The sequence below is a fragment of the Rhipicephalus microplus genome, chromosome X (assembly GCF_043290135.1).
Source record: "Rhipicephalus microplus isolate Deutch F79 chromosome X, USDA_Rmic, whole genome shotgun sequence".
NCBI lineage: Eukaryota > Metazoa > Arthropoda > Arachnida > Ixodida > Ixodidae > Rhipicephalus > Rhipicephalus microplus.
Window position 1 is genome coordinate 25,211,315 of NC_134710.1, and position 20,790 is coordinate 25,232,104.

Here is a 20,790-nt window from a genome sequence, read left to right on the forward strand (position 1 = left end):
CGCTGACTTTATCGCAGTGAGCACAGCCCGGAGGCTTTCCAAATGTTGCTCGAAGGTAGCAGAGAAGACTACAACATCGTCAAGATAAACCAGGCACGTTCTAGCTGTTATTATTCTCGGGCACAAGTTCACCCTGCCTACGTTAGCTTATTAAAAGTGTTCATTTAACCGTGCATTACAATATGTACTAGCTGGTAACCTGCCACACTGGGTAGCACTGACAGAACATGTTCCTTTTTGTGGCATTGACTGCTACATATAAAATACAATGAAACTGCACTTAAGAGACCAGCCAGGTATAGTCCACTAAGAACATGCATAATAATCCCTGCTACAAATTTTGGAGTATCTGTTCTTCACAAGCTAACCAAAACAATAGTTGTAGGCAACAAACTAGCATTTCAACAAATAAAATACAGAACTGTGCTACATTGGGCCAGTTTGTTTATCTAAAACAACGCCAAATGAGATTCCATGCCTATTTCATTTCAATAGTGCTCTGCAGCTATAAAATCTGCAGTTATGAGGCAGCACCTGTCATATGTGTTTCTTCATTCTGCCTAGTCAACCATCTTTTGGCAATGGTTACCCATTTACAGTCGAGCCCCGCTACAACGAAACTGATGGGGTGCGGGAAAAATTTCTTTGAAGCGCAAATTTCGTTGTTGTAAAATAAAAAAATACATAGCTGATCTGAGCTAACAAAACAAAGAACGTTTTTTCTCAAAATTCAAAAAGTGTCCGCTGCCTACTATTCTTTCCCAGCAGCATCACGACCTGAATCTCACCCATGCATAGCGAGGCCATGGTGAAAAGCACGCCGAAACAACGCCTAAAACCGCCTTCGTGAACGAACCAAACAGTTGCATTAACACGTTAACAGCAGCAGCTGTCCGCCATCAACGTGTATCTGAAAACGCCAAGATGGAGGCAGGGTATCGTGGAGCGGCAACTTCTATGCCGTTCTTATCATCTCTCACTCGCTGCTAGCTGATTTTGTTGATAATGCAGATGAACAGCCGCTCTGATTAGTAACCACACTGGCCAAGTACGAACGTAGCGATAAGCATCAGAAAAAGCATTCATCCGCAGTTGCACCCAGCAGCTGCGTGAAGGAAACCATGAACTGAGCGACTAAGCTTCAGCTTCGGATCGTCTGCGGCTCAAAAGCAAGCCAGTGGCTTTCTTTTACTACAAGCTAGTGGCAAAAGCAAAGCAGTCTCGTTGCCATCGCTATCGAGCAATGGCGGTACTCATGCTTGCTGAACAGCGGCGGTAGAGTGTATAGGAACTGTAGCGGCGGTTTATGGTGGTGCCAACGCATGTTTTAGACTTCGTTGACGCATTTTAAGGCTATGGAAATGCATCGAAATGTTAAAGATTGGGTTGCCTTGCAATAAGTATCTGAGCCTGGAATTTCATCGTCCAATTTTGCTATGGAAATGCATCGAAATGTTAAAGATTGGGTTGCCTTGCAATAAGTATCTGAGCCTGGAATTTCATCGTCCAATTTTGTTGAAGCGGGACGACAGAAGAAACAGTGTTTGTTAGGGCGACAATATTTACGCATTGTTATGACCGTCATCCATAGGCGCCATGCTGTAGCTGAGAAACGTAGCCGGGCAGCGCTCCCACGCCCGGAACCCCAGTTTCTCGGATCCAGTGGTGGGGAGTGACAAAGAGATTAGAAGATGGTCCAAGAGCCAATCCCTACAAGCAATTCCTCCAAGCCAGCTTGTTTAGCGAAACGGCGGAGCAGACCAACCGCACATGTCGTGTCTCCGCGATTCAAGTGCCTACTCCTTGGCTGCCCTTCCAAGGAAAGACGGAAGAAGCAACCAACCGCCAAACTGTTCCCGGAGGGAACCCCATTTCCCCTCTTCTCAGAGAATTGAGTTGCGAGAGGCAATAACTATTCGGCGGACTGTGCGTTACTAACTGGTGCCCTGTGAGTGGCGTTTTGTGTGTGTGATTGGTGTTCCACTCAAGGAGTAGGAGCCCGAGAGGGCTTAAAACGACGCGGTAGAGTGCTGGACGTCGCTCTGAACCATGTAACGGTTCAACCACCACGCTCGTGGTTTGTAAAACTCTCAACCTCTATATGCTGTAAATAAGTGTAAATGGTGCCACAAATCTGTTTGTTTTAGGAGCGAAGCTCCTTAAGGCGTGGGCTGTGCGTCCCCTGTATGTAGCCACCTCTCGTTCAGTTCTTGCAGTGTTCACTAGATGGCGGTACTTGTAGCTGACGGCATTATTACGCTAGCCACCGCCCGATCTAAAGGGTACAGCCATATCCATCCGTCCATCCGTCCATCCATCCATCCATCCATCCGTCCGTCCGTCCGTCCGTCCGTCCATCCATCCGTCCGTCCGTCCGTCCGTCCGTCCGTCCATCCATCCATCCATCCATCCATCCATCCATCCATCCATCCATCCATCCATCCATCCATCCATCCATCCATCCATCCATCCAAAAGATGCAAGATGTTATAAACTAGACGGCGGTACGTGTAGTTGATTATGAAAGATGCGAGGTGTTATAAAATAGGAATGATGCCACATATGGCGCGTGTCATCGTTCGATATAGTGCGGCGACGTACGCTAGGGGGAGCGTTGCAATAAAATCGAGTGGGCAAAATGTACGGAGGATTCATGGTTTACCAGGTTTACCTCCGGAGCTTCGCCCACTCATCATCATTCACTTCGTGGATGTGGCGGCACTTTTTCGTATCCCCATCTTGTCAGCGTTCGTTTCCTCCACCCGAAGTTACACCATGCTAACACAAAAGACCCGGTAGACCCCGGTCCACAACAACGGGTGCTCAGCGCTGGGATTCGAAGCGACAACCGATGAACAGCGCAGAGAGCCGCAACAGCATTGACTCCTATAGACTGCTGACGGGGAATCATGCATTTTTCGTAGTAGCGGAAATTTCGTTGAAGCAGCGTTTGTTGTAGTGGAGTTCGACTGTACAAACATGTTCAAAATACACAAATTCAAAAGCAAGGCAAAAAGTTACTGATGATGGTCACCTTTTAATTACACAATCAGAGTTGGAACATCACAATGCCTTGCCTTTCTTTACAATAGCGATATAAACAGCAAAAGCTAGTCAAGAAGAGAAACATACCATGGCTTCCTTTTTTTCTGAACGCTCCTCTTCAACTTTTTTCTGGCATGTGTTAAGCTTCTTCTGCAGACGAGACACTGCGGGTAAAGCATCACGAGGCTTGCATTACAGTGTACAAAGGCACAGATATCTTCTTCACATTATTCAGACACCGCAAAGTCAAGTGTACATGCAAAATGTGCAAGGACACCAGCCTATCTCAATATACCTGGTATACTGAAGCCTTATATGAGTCGTCCAACAGTAATAGTGACCGTTAGGAATATGAGTGGTACAACCCATTAAAGACACCGAACGTGAATTAAAGCATGAGAATGTAACTAGGAGTGCACTGAAAGTAATTGAACAAAACAAAGTGTAATTATGGATGAATTTGAAAGTATATTAAGGGGACCAACTATACTTCCTTTGTCTTTTAAAGCATATTGTCATGCACTTTTCTACAGCAACTAACAATGACATTGGCTAAATATTTGTCATTTTTATTCGTACTTTGTCTACTACCAGCCAAATACATTTTATTGTTATTTATAATAATAAGTGATTTATTTCAGACACAGGGTGAGTCCTGGATGGCAAGGCAAAAGGCAGAACATTGTCTGTCTAACTAAGGCCTTGCCACCCATACATTGCTCCATCAGTGCGGCAGCATGCGGTGGCACAGAACACAAAAGAATGCAGAAAGTTTGTACAATAGAGTAACTAACATAAAGACGTTACATATAAATGACAGAAAAAACACATTTCAAGAAACAAATATTTTGTATATGCTAATAGAATTTATAATAACACGAAACAAAAAATGTATACAAGCACAAAGTGGCACTGACATTGTAGCAAACTAAAAAGTTATTTAAGCATACAACACTGAACCAAAACGATACGTCAAAAAGGAGAGATCTAGCAATAAATTCAATCACTAACAGAAAAGAAGTACCTCCTCGTGACATTTTTAATGTGACTTAAAGACGTGCAGTTTTGTGCAATATTGATAGTACTGGGACGTGCATTTATAAAGGACGAGATTAAGCATGTATCTGTTTAGTACTTATAATGTTCTACAAAAGGAAACTCCAAACTGATTGTGCCTAAAATTTTATTGAGTGTTAGTTAAAAGGTACCTTTGAAAAAAAAAGCGTTGCACTTTTCTCGAGTTCACCTCGTATGTAGATTGCGAGCCTAAGATAATATAGGTCAGTATTTTTTACAAGACTGTGTTTTAAAAATACATTGGCTGTATGATCACGGATTCAAAGGTTTTCTATTGAGTGAACTGCTCACTTCTGAACATTTATGAGCCGATTCGGATTTCATTGGCATGTGGTTCCCCATGAGTAATACACAATATTACAATATATATTGTTAATATATAATATTACATGCAATATACTCCCTTTCACACAAAAGCGGAAGGGAGTAATACAACACTCCTTCAATGCATTCAACAAACTTTTTCTTGTGTTTTTGTTCAAGCTGTCCTTTCTGCTTGGCACCTGCATTTACCACAGCACACATACAGTAGACTCTCAGTAAACGGAAAGTGAAAGGAATGGAAAAATATGTTCCATTTCGCAGGAGTTCCGTTTACTGAGAGGTGAACATGGGTACAAAATACAAGCCCGAAAGTAAGCATTGCAGGATACCATTAGGAGTTCTTCTGTTTAACAGATATCCGTTTACTCAGTCTACTGTACTACGCAATTTGTAGGCGAAGCAAATACCGCTTTCACATTGCATCTTTTACCGATTTTCCTTACACGAAGCGTAACCAAGTGAATGTAGAGTACGCCCACTATTCTTTAATGTGTGTTTGGCCACTGGGTTCGTTCTCGGATAGCGGAGGCCTGGTACCAGCTTCATGAAGCAATAACTCTGCCACGAATGTAAAACAAAAACAATGTTAAATGGAAAGCCTGCTGCCCTGAGTCTGAGTGTTTGCTTTTTACCAAACCTTTATGCTAGCAGGGGAAAAATTATCATCACGTGAACAAAGTGACAATAAATAATGAAGAATGGGCTCAGAGCAATTTTCGGCTTAAGACATGGGTGTCTCGAGCAGCATGTCACATTGTGAACACAGTCGCAAATGATAAAAACTATGGCTTTTCTACACTGCTCTTATGAAATATAAGTTCTGAAAATCTTATTCAACAAAAAAATACACTGTTGTAGTTGGTATTGTTCAGTGATATCATGATATTTTCGATGATTTTGAAATTCGGGAAATGTGAAAATTTTTGCATTAGTAGTTTTCATTTGTAGTTTTACATCAAAAGTGTGTTTCCTACCCACACAGCATTCAAGAAGTGAGATCAAGGAGGCATTCTTCTAAATCATGTGGGTTGATAATTCTTTAGCAAACATGCCAATCGAGAAATGTCTTGGTCCTATAGAGTACTCTTATTGGTTCAATAAAAGCTGTTTTGGTACTGCATTAGTCTTATTAGAAATCTATTGGCACCAATAAAAACCGATTGAGCGCACCTATTTGTCCCCGATAACAACAATAAGTTGCCTATAGGTTGTAGCTATTTGTCCCCTATAGAACCAATATACACGTATTGTCACGATTAGAGTTCAATAGAAGACAGCTATTTGTCCCCTATAGGACCGATAAGTATGTGTTGGTACCTATAGGCGACAGCTATTGGTGCGTATTGGTGCTCATAGGCTGTAATAGGTGCGACGTATTTGTCGCCTATTGAACTAATAAACAGCAGCTATTTGTCATTTCCACTAGAATCAAGTAAATTTGAGGTTATATGTGTGGTATTAAGAGGCCATTCATATATGTATTTCACTTTCGGTAAATTCAAACAAAATAAAGTTTTTTATTAGTTCTATATATGAGGAAAGTGGCAGATATATGTGTATTTCAAAATAGTGCACCCATATTTTTTATAAATATCACCAAAATAATTTGACACCCAGTGAACTTGAGTAATTTCATTTTGCACTCAAGATTATAATTATAGTTTGTAGGCTATATAAGCTCACAAAATAAGTTTTCACAGAAGGAAAACTTATCATATAGTTAAAAAAAGAATGTCCTTAAGATAATGTTTTAGCAGGGGGTCACGATGTTCGTGCAGAAGCAGCAGCGTACTGCTTTCCTTCAAAGTGCAAACGAGGTGGGAAAATCAACTATTAACAAAATAACCGAAGTCGAAGTGTATGGTAGAAGTTGTCACGGCCTGTTTGAACGTGTATACCCATATTGTATTTATCGTCCATTTCAGCTAGTGGGCCAGTACGGTTCTTCGAATGAAAAAAAAAACAAAAAAACGGGAACAGTACGTCTCCCCGCTCTGCTGGTCCCGTTACTTACACTTGTAGCCTTCGTGGTAACAAAAAGACAGGCCATTTATTGTGCATAATAATGAGTCTAGCATGACCAAGCTAAGTGCACGGTGAAAACAAATACAAACGGCGCGGTTCGTTTATCTTTCCGTTGCCCCTGTGTAAGTACATAGGCGAGCTCGTTCGAGAGCTTGAGAAGTGAACATCGATGTTCACGTTCGCTGCCGCGGCCCGGAAGTTACACCTGAGTTACACGAACCCCCTGCGGTAAGAGAAATTGATGTCCCCAATGCGTCAGATAGTTACATAGAAAGTATCATTGAGACCTCAGTACAAATTAAAACGGGAAATATGCTTCAGTGTGATACAGGCTTGAAGAAATAAGAAAAAGACTATAATGTCGCTATTAGGCACTGTATGTCTTACATTTTGTTTTTATTTCTGCCACCAACATTTCAGTTTGCTATGCTTTTTATAGTCTTTTAATGTATTCTTTGCTCAGTATATTTCACGAAAGAAAAGTATTGCAATAAAAACAAATTTTTGTTTTTGTGGCATCACCATGGCACGAGTGTTCAAGCCAGCAAGCGTGCGTGCAAGGCGACTAAAGTCAGCCGCCGCTGTTGTCGGTCAAGTGTGTCAGGCAGCGTGGTCGGGCTCGGTGTTTATATAGATTGAAAAGTATTTTATTCAACATAAAACAACACATTACAGCTGAAGAGCCCGCAGAAAAAAGCTTTCGCCCGATAGCTTGCCAATGCTACGAACAGTGGTGGTCCAGCCACTACAGAATTCAAAGCAATTTTGATAGCAGGAAAAAAAAAGACGTTTTGAAGCAAATTTAAAGCACAAGAAAATTTGTTTAGAAGTGATCGAGTTTGGAGCAAACCAAATGAGGATTAAGATCACACTAAGCTATACATGTCTACCTTTTTATTATTATTTTTATTAGTTGATAGACAGAAAATGCAACTGCAATGTAAACAAGGAGACAAGGCCAACAGTTAGAGATAAACCATCATTCAGGCTTTTAAAAAGGCACCAAAGGCAAATAACAATTTACATCAGAGTGAAATATCAATGTTTGAGAACATTTAAAACATCAATATTATCTATACTAATCAGAAAATTGAAGATAAATGTACGACATCATACACACAAGTGGGACATCTGGAAACTATCCAAGCGATGTCAAGAGTACCGAATACAATTTATCAATAGTAATCAAAACAGTTGCAATAGAAAAAAAAAACGCCAGGCCTGCGCGGACAGCGCAGCACAGTCACAGCGAAAGCTAGAAGGGCGGCCTTTCGGAGCCTTTTCAAAACACTTGTTTGGTAACTACTGCAAGCACACTTGCTTGATACCCACTATGGCATTAACAATAAATATTTAAGGAGCATTTGCTATGCTATTTTTTGTCATTCTTCTGAGAAGCATTGTATCCGCTAACCACTTTCAAGGAATTCTGTCCCAATTGTTCGTGCAGTGGCTGACGACGATGCGGAATTATGGCTGAACTGGGTATGTGCCACAGTTGATAGGTGAACAAAAACAAGCTTTTGTAATGGGTTGGAGCATTGAACGACCCATTTGTTACGTTATTCGCATTGTGCAATGGCTGGTTGTTCTTTCGCTGTTTTAAAACGCTTTATAAGTCGCATTAACACGACTGCTTTCCCTACTTCAAGCCTGCAAGTTTGCCAACAAGTTCGAAGCACCGGCGTAGCTCAATGGTAGAAAACTGGGCTCGCACCTAACGGAGCCGGGTTCGAGCCCCACTGTGCAATTGGCACTAGGTTTTTCTTCTACTTTCGCGCAATGTGGTTATGGACACCAGCGGCGCGTGACTGAGTTGTGATCTCACAAATCTTTCGCTGTAAGAAAATGTGGTTGATCCCTCTTCTAGGAACCAATTTGACACGAAATGTACCTTCAAAGGAATAGCTGAGCCTCTTCGTGCATTGTTTCGAAACAAGGGCGAAAGAATGAATGCGACAGCAACAAATTGCAAAATCACGCAAAGACCGACAACCAGATCGAGACTTGCAGCGCACACCTCAAGCAGAAATCACGCGCGAAATGAGCACACACAAGACGTGCGCGGACTAGTAACTGTCACAGCTCAACACTTAAAGTGCGCTATTCCAACAGAAAGAAATATACTCATGAAACGATCGCGCAAGTATACATAGGACAGGCGTGAGCAATCGTCACAATTTTTCCTTCTTCGTGTGTGAGCAGCGTGCTCCGTTCGTAGACGCGGCTGCGGCAGCGAGCGAAGTGACCTTCGTGCTCTCCCAAATCGCGAGTCTGATTAGCGCATGCAGAGGGGAGACCTCGCTCCAAGGGTGCAGCACTGATCGAAACCCTAGAGGCAGTGACCTTGAGAGCACGCCCCACGGTAGAGTTACTGTATATGCTACCTTTGGGTAGCAGAGTTGTGTCACTGATAGAACTCCCCCCACGCACGCTTATTCGCCATGCGTACTCACGTGCGCAAAAAGGTATATTTTAGAGAAAGCGAACTTTACGGTAGTGTGAGTGTGTCCCACCGCGACGCCACTGGCGTCATCTGGACTGCTTGGGTATAGTCGGACTGCTTGGCTATACCCGAGCCGGCCTGCTTGGGTATAGTGGGTAGTGCCAAGCAGTCCGACTATACCCAAGCAGTCCGACGGTGCGATCCTGCTGAGTAGTACTTCTTCATTGGTGTTGTGATTGTGTCTTGTGTTGTCCGTTTTTAGCGAACGAAAGTGTTAGTGGTGTCTGCCGCGCAGCACCATGACTCTGTGCTGCATAGTTGGCACGATGACCGGATTCCACAGCTACGCATAGGCATGCCAAAAATTCTCGTTTGCTTGCCTTATTTGGGAAACAAGGAGGGAGAGTTTTGGTGGTTGTTTTATCGAGCCACGTGCCTAATGGTTTATAGCAGTGAAAAACTACGTGAAACAAGCGATTTGCGAAACTTAAGTTATCGCGGATCTTGTACACGATTCTCAACAAATTAAGTCAAGGCTTTCTTGTTTGCTATTTAAAAAAATAGCTTCCTATGATGACTGCCATCGAACAAGCATCAATAATATCTAAGACCATCATTTGTTCGAGTTTTCCTTTTTTTTTCATTCAAATCCGAAAGTCATTACACCAGCAACGAGTTATGAACGAGCGAGAAAACGCACGAAGCCACTGGGCTGCGTCGCCTACTACATTCGGAAGTCGTGGCTTTCCTGCATGACATTGGCGTCTCGGCGGGCAAGATGGCGGACCTATGCGCAGCTCTGATACCTAAATGTAGCATATACACTAACTCTACCCAATGCGAAACCTTCGCGCCATCCGGCTATTGATGACAAAAACACAAAAAAGTTTCGAAGCTCTGAAGACCGCCAAGCAGTATATCGTGTATATAAATGGCTCGCCATTAACACTCCTGACAACGTACGCTTCGTGGCATAATGGTTAGTGCCACAAGCTGTGCATAAAGAGGTCGCTGGTTCGACTACCAACGACAGATCCTTTCGTACTTGTTTTTTCTTAATGATCTGTTAAAATATATTTTACAATATTGTTATGCATATGTGAATTGGGTATCAGCCCCTGGGTAGCGGGGAACAGGTAGATTAGCGTAGAGGACGTTCGGCTAGCGAGATAGGCCTCCGGTGCACGATTTTGTTAGGCTGCAGAAGACGTAGATGATGATCACGGAGACCATCACGGGAGGATAGTACCTTCGCCGTACGTCGCCATTGGACCTCGGTGGAACTACCTGGTGTCGTGAGCTAGCAGATTTCATTCCGGTGCTTCCTGACTGCTTCAAGGGCACTTTCGTGCTTCCTCCTGTGGGGGAGCGGCCGGATCGGGCGGTGCTGTTAAGCCTATTAACCTGATGTCTCTTTCCTCTCCCGGCCAGGCATATTCTGCCTGGTCGGCTTCCCTTCCTAACAGTGATTTGCCAATCGATCTATTTTTGCGCAGTGGTCTGGTGGCCCTGATTCCAACCAACGGCGAGTCTATTCGCATGAAAAACCTGAAACTAATTCAGGAAGAACTTCGGAAGATTTCCGATCATTACCAAATGATTACTGAGGTGCGTCAATTTGGGCGTGGAGGCATCCTGTGCTGCTCGCCGGACCAGGCCTGCATCACAGATCTACTAAAATGCACAACGTTTGCCTCAAATCCGGTGAGCTGTTTCGTACCTGCCCATTTGGCCTGTGTGAAGGGACTGGTTCGAGGAGTGGACTTGAGCCTTACACCACCCGAAATAGTTGAAATGTTTGCGGTCGCAGGAGTAGTCTCTGTATTTCGATGCTCGCGGAACGTTGAGAACAAAAAGGTCCCCACAGAATCAGTGATTGTGACTTTCGTCGGCACGGCTCGACCAACCGAAATTAAGGCATGGCCACTAATTTATCGTGTTGATGCACTATCCCCTCGTCCACTGCAGTGCAAAAAATGCGGGAGGTATGGGCATACCATCAAGGGATGTAGATCGGATGTGAGGTGTCGCACATGTTCTGACCAACATAAACCCGACGAATGTTCAACCCAAGAGGTGAGGTGCTGTCTATGCAGAGGAAATCACGCGGCTGATGATAAAATTTGCCCCATGAGGACATGTGAGTTGCAACTTCTAGAGATCATCGAACAACAACGATGATCCAGGCGTGAGGCCCGATCTATTCTTTCTGAGCGCTCACGTGGCTATGCCTCCGTTGCCAACCGGGCAAACCAGATGCTTGAGTCATCGTTGCGTGATTTAATAACATCAATGGTGGAAAAGGCCATGACGAAACTTATGGAATCTCTATTCGTGAGCCTAACGGAGTCATTGGCACAAATATTGAGCACTCAGTTGAATCAAATATTGCAGGGAGGTAACCAACCTACCGTGCCCCCTTCACCAGTTAAGGTTACTGACATTCCATCGGAACCAGGCCCTTCGAAGTCAAAGCCGGACACGCCGAACACTGGCCGTAGAATAATTAAGCCTCTTGTACAGGACCTAGATTGGAGCTTGGACTCCGATTCTCATGTCCAACAACCAGAACAAATGGACTCTGACTCAAGAAATATGAAACGACGTGCTTCTCCTGAGGCACAACGGTCCTCAATTAGTCCTAAATCAAGAAATAAGAGATATCAGAAAAAAAACCATCAAACAAGATTTTTTAAAGGATAGCATCTTAGAGAAAGCAGTGAGTGCTGCTGGTATCTCTTCAAAATAGGTACTACAGTGGAATTGCTGCTCCATTTTTTCAGCAGCCACAGACTGACTTCAAATTTGCGATAATTACTCCCCTGATATTGTTGCTTTACAAGAAACTTGGCTTGCAGAAAATAAGCATTTTAGGATTAAAAATTACCGCACATTTCGTCTAGACCGCCCAACTCGGGGTGGAGGTTTGGCAATATTTATCTCATCTAAAATCGCCCATAGAGCTAAAATTATTTATCAGTCGTTGGCTTCAGAAAGCGAGATTTTAGCAATCAGCCTTACTATTCCTGGGTCCCTCCCATTCTCATTTATTAATGCTTATTTTCCTGCGGGTGTTCTAAATTCTTCCACCCTAGATACTGCAGTTCAATATTGCCAAAAAGATATTGTATTAGTAGGTGACTTAAATTCTCATCATATATCTTGGGGTTTTAAAACTGATCTGAATGGCAAACGTTTATGTGATTGAGTGAACAATAATAACTTTATATGCATAAACACAAAAACTCCTACTTTTATGTGTAATCAGTCCTCCTCGGTACTCGATCTAACTTTTTCTAACGCTAACTTCTCCATCTTATCATGGTTTGCGATTAACTCGGGAACAAGTAGTGACCATATGCCAATATTGTTCGAGGTGGTATGTCCAACAACCTCCAAGAATAGATCTGCCGTAACACATGTAAACTTTAATACTTTCGAGAAATCCTTACGAGGCGCTTTATCTAACCAAACGAATGATGCAGAACTAGACGCCAACAGAATTAGCGACATTTTAAAAGAGTCGTTAAATAAATCAAAATTCACCATTGAAATCGCTAAACCATCTACCAACCCTTGGTGGAATGTGGACTGTTCGCGGGCTTATAGACTAAGAAGGGCTGCATGGAAAAAATTATTCAACCAGTGTCCCAGGAACTGGAGTGATTATAAGTATGCAGCCGCTATTTTTAAGAGAACCATCGCTAATGCGAAGGACAAATTTAACAACGACCGATGTGAGTTCCTGTCAAAGCCGGTCAATAGAAAAGCACTTCGCTTTCTGAAAACTAAGAAAGTTCTTCCGGTACAAAGAAATATAGAATCTGTAGTATCATCACCAGTTGAACTGAAGGCCCTTCTAGAAGATATAGCTCAGGGCCTAGAAAGTCGCTTTACGACACTTCTCTCATACCAAGCCCAGTCCCCCCAAAGGGCTGAGGATTTTGAAGAGGTTACGCCTGCAGAATTAGCAAACGTAGTCAGAACACTACCCCATTCGGCTCCTGGTCCTGATGGCATGACGACATCGGTGATAAAATCTGTGCATAAAATATACCCACTTGGCCTACTCGAAATTATTATTCACTCACTTAGAAGCTCTTGGATGCCACCTGATTGGAGAATGAGAAAAGTGATTCCATTATTAAAAAAGCAAGGCGCTGGGTTTACCTTAGATAAAATCAGGCCCATTTCACTTACATCGAACGTAGTAAAACTAGTTGAAAGAATTTTATATAGACGTATAGATCGATGGATGTCAGAAAAACTGACACTGAGCCCATGTCAGATTGGATTCAGGCGTGGTTGCTCCATTTGGTGTGCGCACGTGGATCTCGAAAGCAGAATTCAACTTGCTCGATATCAGAAACAATACTCCGCTTTGGTAACCTTAGATATCACAAAAGCCTATGATAGCGTGGAGCATGTTAAACTGCTAGATTCACTTCAGAATTTAGGACTGCCTCAATACTTTGTGGCCTGGACCGATGCTTTCTTAGGTGACAGAGAATTTCACTGCTCGCAATCTGGTGTCAACTCTTCAGTATACAGTCAAACGAGAGGTATACCGCAAGGGTCAGTACTATCGCCCTTATTATTTAATGCTCTACTATGTTCCATTCCCATACAGCAAGATGTACAGGTCTATGTGTATGCCGATGATATTGCATTTTTTGCTGCGTCGGCGGAGATTCACACACTGTACCTGATTCTGCAGACATACATGAATAGTCTGGAAACGTGGCTGGAGGATATCAACCTATGCCTCAATACAAACAAAAGTACAATCATAGTTTTCGCACAAAATGCCCCAGTGCGAATTTCACTAACGTACCGACAGGACACCATACCTCAGGTCGAGTCAGTTAGGTACTTGGGGGTAACCTACACCGAAACACTAAACTGGAGTCCCCACATAGAAAACATGGCCGCTAAAGGAGCACGTGCCATAGGGATGTTGCGCAGGCTCAGTAATTATCGTGCCGGTTTGCGTAGAGACGTGCTTATTATGATATATTGCATGTAAATTTGACCGATACTAGAATTCGGCTGTGTTTTGTTTTCTGGCACTTCGGCCTACAAAGTTCGACCACTGATTCTGCTAGAACGCGAATCTTTACGCTTATGCCTAGGGCTACCCAAATATGTTGCCAACAATATCCTATACGAAGAATCCCGCCTGCTTTCTCTTATCAAAAGATTTCATAATCTAACAGTACGTACATTCCTTAAAATCTATGCATCACCTCAGCGGATGGCACAGTATGTGTTCATTAGCCAGCAGACCTCATTCTTCAACCACCAATGGCCTAAATTAAGGTGTCCTCAAGTAATATATACTAAGAAACTTTTGGAGCCCTTAAGAGTTAACCTTTGGGAAACACTTGTGCTCAACACTGTAGATGCAATTAGGATAGAATTTGACGATATATATCCCAAGAATGCAAAAAAATTACCATATCAGTATATAAATGGCATTTTGGAAGATCATTTGGCCAATCTAGAAACATCCATTGTGATAGCGACTGACGCTTCGGTTTATGGAGAAAAGGCTGGTGTAGGAATCGTATCATCCTCTCTAGATTGGGCTTTCGCAATTCGATTACCCGACTTTACACCTATTTACTAAGCTGAACTACTGGCAATAGTCCTTGCATTGCGTAAAGTGCCGCAAGATCTATCAGCGGTGATTGTTATAACAGGCTGTCTGTCGGTCTGTACTGCCTTAAGCTCACCAACTTTTTCGCGTACCTTAGAAACTTTCTACTCGCTCATTCCTACACATGTGCGACTCGTCCGACTAGTTCGGGTACCAGGCCATAGAGGTTTTGCTCTGAATGAGCATGCAGATGCACTAGCTGTATCTTCCCTTGATTGTCCTGTTTTACCTATTTTGCCTACTTCTGAATATATCACAGCAGCACGCTTTGAAAAACGCACAACGGCCAATAACTTTGAAAAATCCCGTTTGTTTATATCAGACTTCACACAGCTAAAGTTCCCTTGGAAGAACAAGTGGTGTTCATCAAGGAAGGAAGAAATAGTAATTACCAGGCTGCGTTGTCGAGTCCCCTCATTGAACTTTTACCTTCACAGGTCGGGTCTGGCACACTCACCTTTGTGCCTTTATTGTATTGAGAGGGAATCTTTGGAGCACTTCTTTTTGTCATGCCTAAAATTGAAAACTCAAAGGGAAAATCTACTAGAAGAACCCCTACGAAAGTTGGGCTTAAACTTGACACTTCCGGTGACTCTTTCATTTGGCGCAGTCGCATTTGGATTCAGCCACAGGAGCGTTTTTACCGCTGTTACAAATTTCTCACGAGAATCTAAAAGAATGGAATTCTAAAAATAGGTAACTTCAGTTGATTTATGTATAATTTTTTTTCTTTTTTGTATGTTTATATGTTTTCTTTTCAAGGTTATTTTTTAAATTTAATACCTTTTTATTATTACCTACATTACCTAATTAATCCAACCCTCTCTTTCAAAAGTGAATTAATTTAAAAAGCAAGGCACCGTCCCATTCATGGCCTATCCCCCTAGGTGGGTTGCGCCAAGGTGTTGAGGAACCAACCAACCAACCCTTCAAGTCTACCAGTTCGCCACGGCGTAATAAACACATTTATAAACTTAACAGAGTGGTGGAGGTGCTGGGTGCAGCACGTCGACGAACCACGGAGCCACAGCTGTTTGAACTTCGCCGGAGCCATCGTATTGCTGGTCTGCCACCGACAACAACTATCGTGGCCGAGAGCGAAAGTCACGGTTTCTCAACCACGCAAAGGTCAGTGCCGGCTGCACCTCGGTATCGCTATATGAAACCCCACTTGTTCGCGGAAAGAGCAGGGGAAGATGTGGATGCGTGGCTGACACATTACAAAAGGGTGAGCCGGTACAACAGCTGGGATCCCACCGATCAACTGGGAAATGTCGCGCTGTTTCTCACGAAAACCGCCTTAATGTGGTACGAAAGCCACAAAGATTCTTGAACAACGTGGGATCGTTTCGCCGAAGAACTCAAGAAATGCTTGGGCGACTGTTATTTGAAAAAGAAAAGCGCGAAGCGCACGTTGGCTCAAAGAGCCCAGACTCCTTGAGAAACGTGTACCACCTACATAGAGGACGTTCTGATGCTCTCTGCAAGATCATAGACCCGTATATGTCCGAAGAGGACATGGTCGGACACCTTCTGAAGGGTATAGCAGAAGACGCCTACAATTTTTTGATAGGCAGGGAAGACCTTATTTCCGTCTCCGCCGTCCAACGTCACTGCCGTACTTTCGAGAACCTGAAGACCGTCGTATTGTCCCGAAATTTGGTAAGCTGGCAAATGTAACAACAGTCGCCAGCGTCGACGTAAGCCCGCCTGCTGACCTTGCCGCCACTATCAGGGCAATAGTGCGCGAAGAGCTACAGCGACAAGACACACTGGGCGACGACACCATCCATCATCCGCCTACCTGTTCATCCTACTACCCAGCGCCGTTCGTTTCTCTGCCACCATCGGTAGGTGCGACGAACTTTAGCGAAGCTGGAACTTCCTGACCACGCCGAGACTCATTCGCACCTGACCAGCGGTATGACCGACGCCTTCGTACCGGCCCCGCTCCACAGAGGCGGGCAGTTCCCGTTCAGCAAGCTGCTCCACTCCGTTCGGGTAGGCGACTTTACACAGCGGAGCGCTCTCAGCAGTGGTCAGCGAATGACCCCTACCCATCTGCTGCAACTGTAGCGTCGAAGGCCCTATTGCCAGGTACTGCAACTACCGGCAGCCGCCAAGGTACGACCGCTCACGGGGATCCCACCTGTCTGACTTTGCACGAGCACCAACGTTCCCTGGAAGCGCATCCTACGAGATACCAAGGCCACTGCAAAACCGCTCTCCGGCCTCTGACCGCAGTCTGACACCCCCGCCAGCCCATCGCTCCAATCAGTCGCCATCTCCTAGGCGCCGCTACCCTTCGCCACCTCCGGAAAACTAGTCGGCGCGACCGTTGGAGGTGAGGTCGCTGGACAGTCTTTGATTTCCACAGAAATGCCTCCTTTAATTTGCATGTTTAGAAATAAGAGTCATGTGCTAATCGACGGTGTCTCAACAATGGCCTTAGTGGACACAGGTACAACCATATCAGTGGTGAGTCTAGCATTCAAACTCCTTCTTGGACGAAAAGTTATGTTTCGTTGGGACCGTGCTGATACATTTCGTGGAGTGAGTGGAGATGTCTTACAACCTGTTGGTGTCCGCACAGTGACTGTTAGTTTGGGTAGCCAGAATTTCATAACTGATTTTGCTGTTCTCTTTCATTCGACGCATGATGTAATTCTAGGACTCGCTTTCCTGAATTTTTGTGGTGCCACTGTCTATTTCCGCACAGGAGAGATTACAGTAGATTCAAATGTTCCAGTAGCGTTTATGGAAAGCCCGCCCTGTATGGAAAGCACCCTTCGAGTGTCCATGGACACAACTGTACCACCCTTGTCTGCCAAGTGTGTTCCTGTCGTCAGTTCCCCTGCAACCGAGACGACATTTGATGCCACCGTAGAGCCGGGATGAGAGAGCGCTTCGCGAAGTGATCGGACGCGACGCTCATCGGCTCCGTCGATTTTCGGCTGGAACTGTGATCTTTTCAATGTGGCTGCTCTAAAGCTTGTGCGACTGCATCTGCAAAGTCAGCAAGATTCTGGAGACACCGATCTTACCCAGGTGCACCCAATTTTCGGCCACTTCGAGCAACTTCGCATCACGACGTAGCGAACGAGCTAAGCCTCACGGCTGCGGCTCCGCCGCTGCTGGGTGCGGAGACGCCCCTCGGTCAACTCCTCAACATGACACTGTCTGCAAAAAGTGGCTACGACCCTACGACTCTGTCGTGGTCATATATCCCGGCAAATCAATCAGACGACGACCCATCTACCATTTCGGTGGAGCAAGCCGACATTTTTCAACTCGTCGAGGGACGGCGTCGCTGCCGAAGAAACGCGGAAGGAGTGTCTGCACTCAAAACTCCTCTCAACAATCCAACCACTGGAGACGCTCGCGCTCCATCTCCTAAAGCTCCACAAAAGACTTCACCAGTCTCCAAGTGAACGCCGAAACCAACGGTCAGGATGAGTCCTGGCGACTACGTGATCGTGCTCAAGCCACGCATCACAGTAGCCCTCAAGACTGCGTTTCAACAAGGTGAGCTCAGCGCTGTCATTTCCCAACTCATCGGAAGGCAGCACATGAATGACATCACCATCTCTCCCAATTGGGAGCAAAACATCATCATCTGTGGCACGCAGAATAACGAGGTGGTTCAGAAACTGCTGTTGGACTTACAAATCAACACCAGCAAAGGACTGCTGCTGCTTCGCGGTCACCTCGAGCTCACCAGTGATGTGTGTCGCGGCGTGATCTCTGTGCACAACCTCGAAACCAGTGCGTCCCTGAAACATAGTGTGCAGTGGCGTGGTGGTGAACTAGTCTATGCGCGCAAGCTGGGGAATTCCAACTTAGCTGTGTTGACTTTCGCGGGAAGGAACGATCCGCGTTTCGTCCACTATAACGCAGAACTGACTCCCGTCAGGGAGTACAAGAAGACAGTGCCAGCGTGCTACCGCTGTGGCACACTGGGGCACCGGGCGGATATCTGTCCTAACCCGGTCACCGAAAGATGTAGCCTTTGTGGCCAAAACGTGGGTGCTGGTCCTGAGGGGATGGCCCCCCACGAATGCAACCCAACGTGCATAGTTTGCGGGGGTCCGCACCTCACCAGCTCCCGCGAATGCACCGAAAAATGCATCAGGCTTCAGCAACCAGGGTCCAGGACATCGCCCCAACAAAACCGAAGCGCCGGTAAACTGGCAAGGCGCCAACCCCTGGCAAAGCAGCAACGGCAACGCTACCACCTTGCGCGGCGGAATCTCCAGCTCTCGGCGCTCCATCTGGCAACGCTGCACGCAACCAACCCAAGGTAGGCAATTGGGCAGAGGTCGCCTCCTCTCCCTCCTTTCCCTCCACCTTCTCCTCTCACAAGCACTACCGAAACACAAAAACTCAGGCATGAGCTCGCCCTTTTGCGATCTCAGAACGAAAAACTAGCCAGCGAACTTGACTCGCTCAGAACCAATCCTACTACTCAGCCCTCATTGATCGACGAAGAGGAAAATATAACAGACAGGGAGATTCCTACTACTGTAGAGAGTCGCGTCGCGGCCCTTGAGACCCAGGTGAATGCAATAGAAACACAATTGGCTGACCTCCCCAAAATTATCCACGATACCATCGCACGTCAGATGGAGACTGTCATCGCACAGGTGACACAAATAGTAACTCACACTATCCAAAAGTGGATACAAGACAATCCACGCGTCCTTGAGCGCTTAGGGCCCATTAGGGACGTTAATCGCCCCTCAAAAGTTAGCAGAGTGACTCCAGATGAGTCTGACTTTTCTGAAGACTCCAGCACGTCAGCACAGCGTGCTAGTGAACTGAATAATCTTAACAACACAACCCCACCCTCCATGTTTGAACATGGCCCCCAACCCTAGGTCGCGAGCCAGAGCAACTCAGCCGTTGTTACTAACACAGTGGAACTGCAGAGGTCTCAAGAACCACAAGAAGCGGGTTCATTTCCGCCTGTATCTTGAGACCTTTGAGTTCCTCGTCACGCTGATGCAGATTGTCTTTCGCGATTACCACTTCTATCTACGGACTGTGACGCGGGCAACTTCGACACCTACACCGCGCCATTGGACTTGCTATTTTCTGATACCAACGCCTTTAAGATTGAGCAGCAAAGGAACCGCACCAAACAGGAGCTCTTTTCTACGAAGTCAAAACCATCGGCGACTCGCTTCTGCATGCGCGATGGGCTTGTGTACAAAAAGAACTATGCTACGACCGGCTTACGATATCTTCTAGTGGTTCCGAAGAGCCTTCGCGTTTTCGTCTTGCAGGCCATGCATGATGACCCTACGTCCGACCATCTAGGCACAGCGAAAACTCTTTGCCGGCTTCAAGAAAGATTTTACTGGCCGAAAATGCGCCAGACGACGGAACAGTACGTCTCTAGTTGCAACGAGTGCCAACGCCGCAAGCACCCTACCAGTGCTCCTCCAGGACGACTACATCCTATTCTACCCCCTAGAACTCTATTCGAGAAAGTTGGGACTGACCTTCTAAGTCCCTTTCGAGGTCTTAGAATGGCAATCGCTGGATAGTCGTATGTACCGATCACTCAACACGGTACTGCGAGACAGCTGCTATACTATCGGCAACTGCAGCTGACGTGTGTTTATTCATGCTGCGTTTTGTGGTGCTACGACATGGACCTCCTAAAATTGTTATCAGTGATCGTGGGCGACAATGCACTGCAGGCGTGGTGGAAGAGATGCTTCGTCTATGCGCTTCAAGCTTTCGGCACTCTACGCCCTATCATCCCCAAACAAACGGCATGACGGAACGAACTAACAGGACTCTCACGAACATGCTTTCTATGTATGCCACAGCAGATCACAAGAACTGGGATGGCGTGCTACCTTTCATCACTTACGCTCTTAACAACGCACAGCATGAGACTACCAGCTACAGTCCGGTTTTTCTTATGTATGCTCAGCCACCTCATCATACCCTAGATACCGTCTTCCCGTTTTTAGACCACCATGATTCCGGTATACCCGAGATTGTCTGCCGTGCGGAAGAATCCCGACGTCTTGCTTACCTGCGCACCCTCGCTTCGCAAGATCGCTCGAACACACGTTTTGACCGTCAACGTAGACACGTGTCGTATAATCGCGGAGACCACGTGTTGCTGTGGACGCCAAATAGGAAACGGGGTTGTGTGAAAAATTGCTGGCACACTATGCGGGACCTTGTGTTGTAGACC

At 45.3% G+C, this 20,790-nt stretch overlaps 1 protein-coding gene across 2 annotated transcripts in view; it reads right to left on the bottom strand.

Annotated features, from left to right (window-relative positions):
• The window catches only part of LOC142777501 (uncharacterized), an 87,783-nt gene that overhangs the window by 33,169 nt on the left and 33,824 nt on the right, over positions 1-20,790 (bottom strand). For both annotated transcript variants that reach the window (XM_075881992.1, XM_075881993.1), the window contains exon 5: positions 3,133-3,209. In XM_075881992.1, coding sequence (XP_075738107.1) covers positions 3,185-3,209 — 25 coding nt within the window. In that variant the 3' untranslated portion in view covers positions 3,133-3,184. The remainder of the gene's footprint in view (positions 1-3,132; positions 3,210-20,790) is intronic.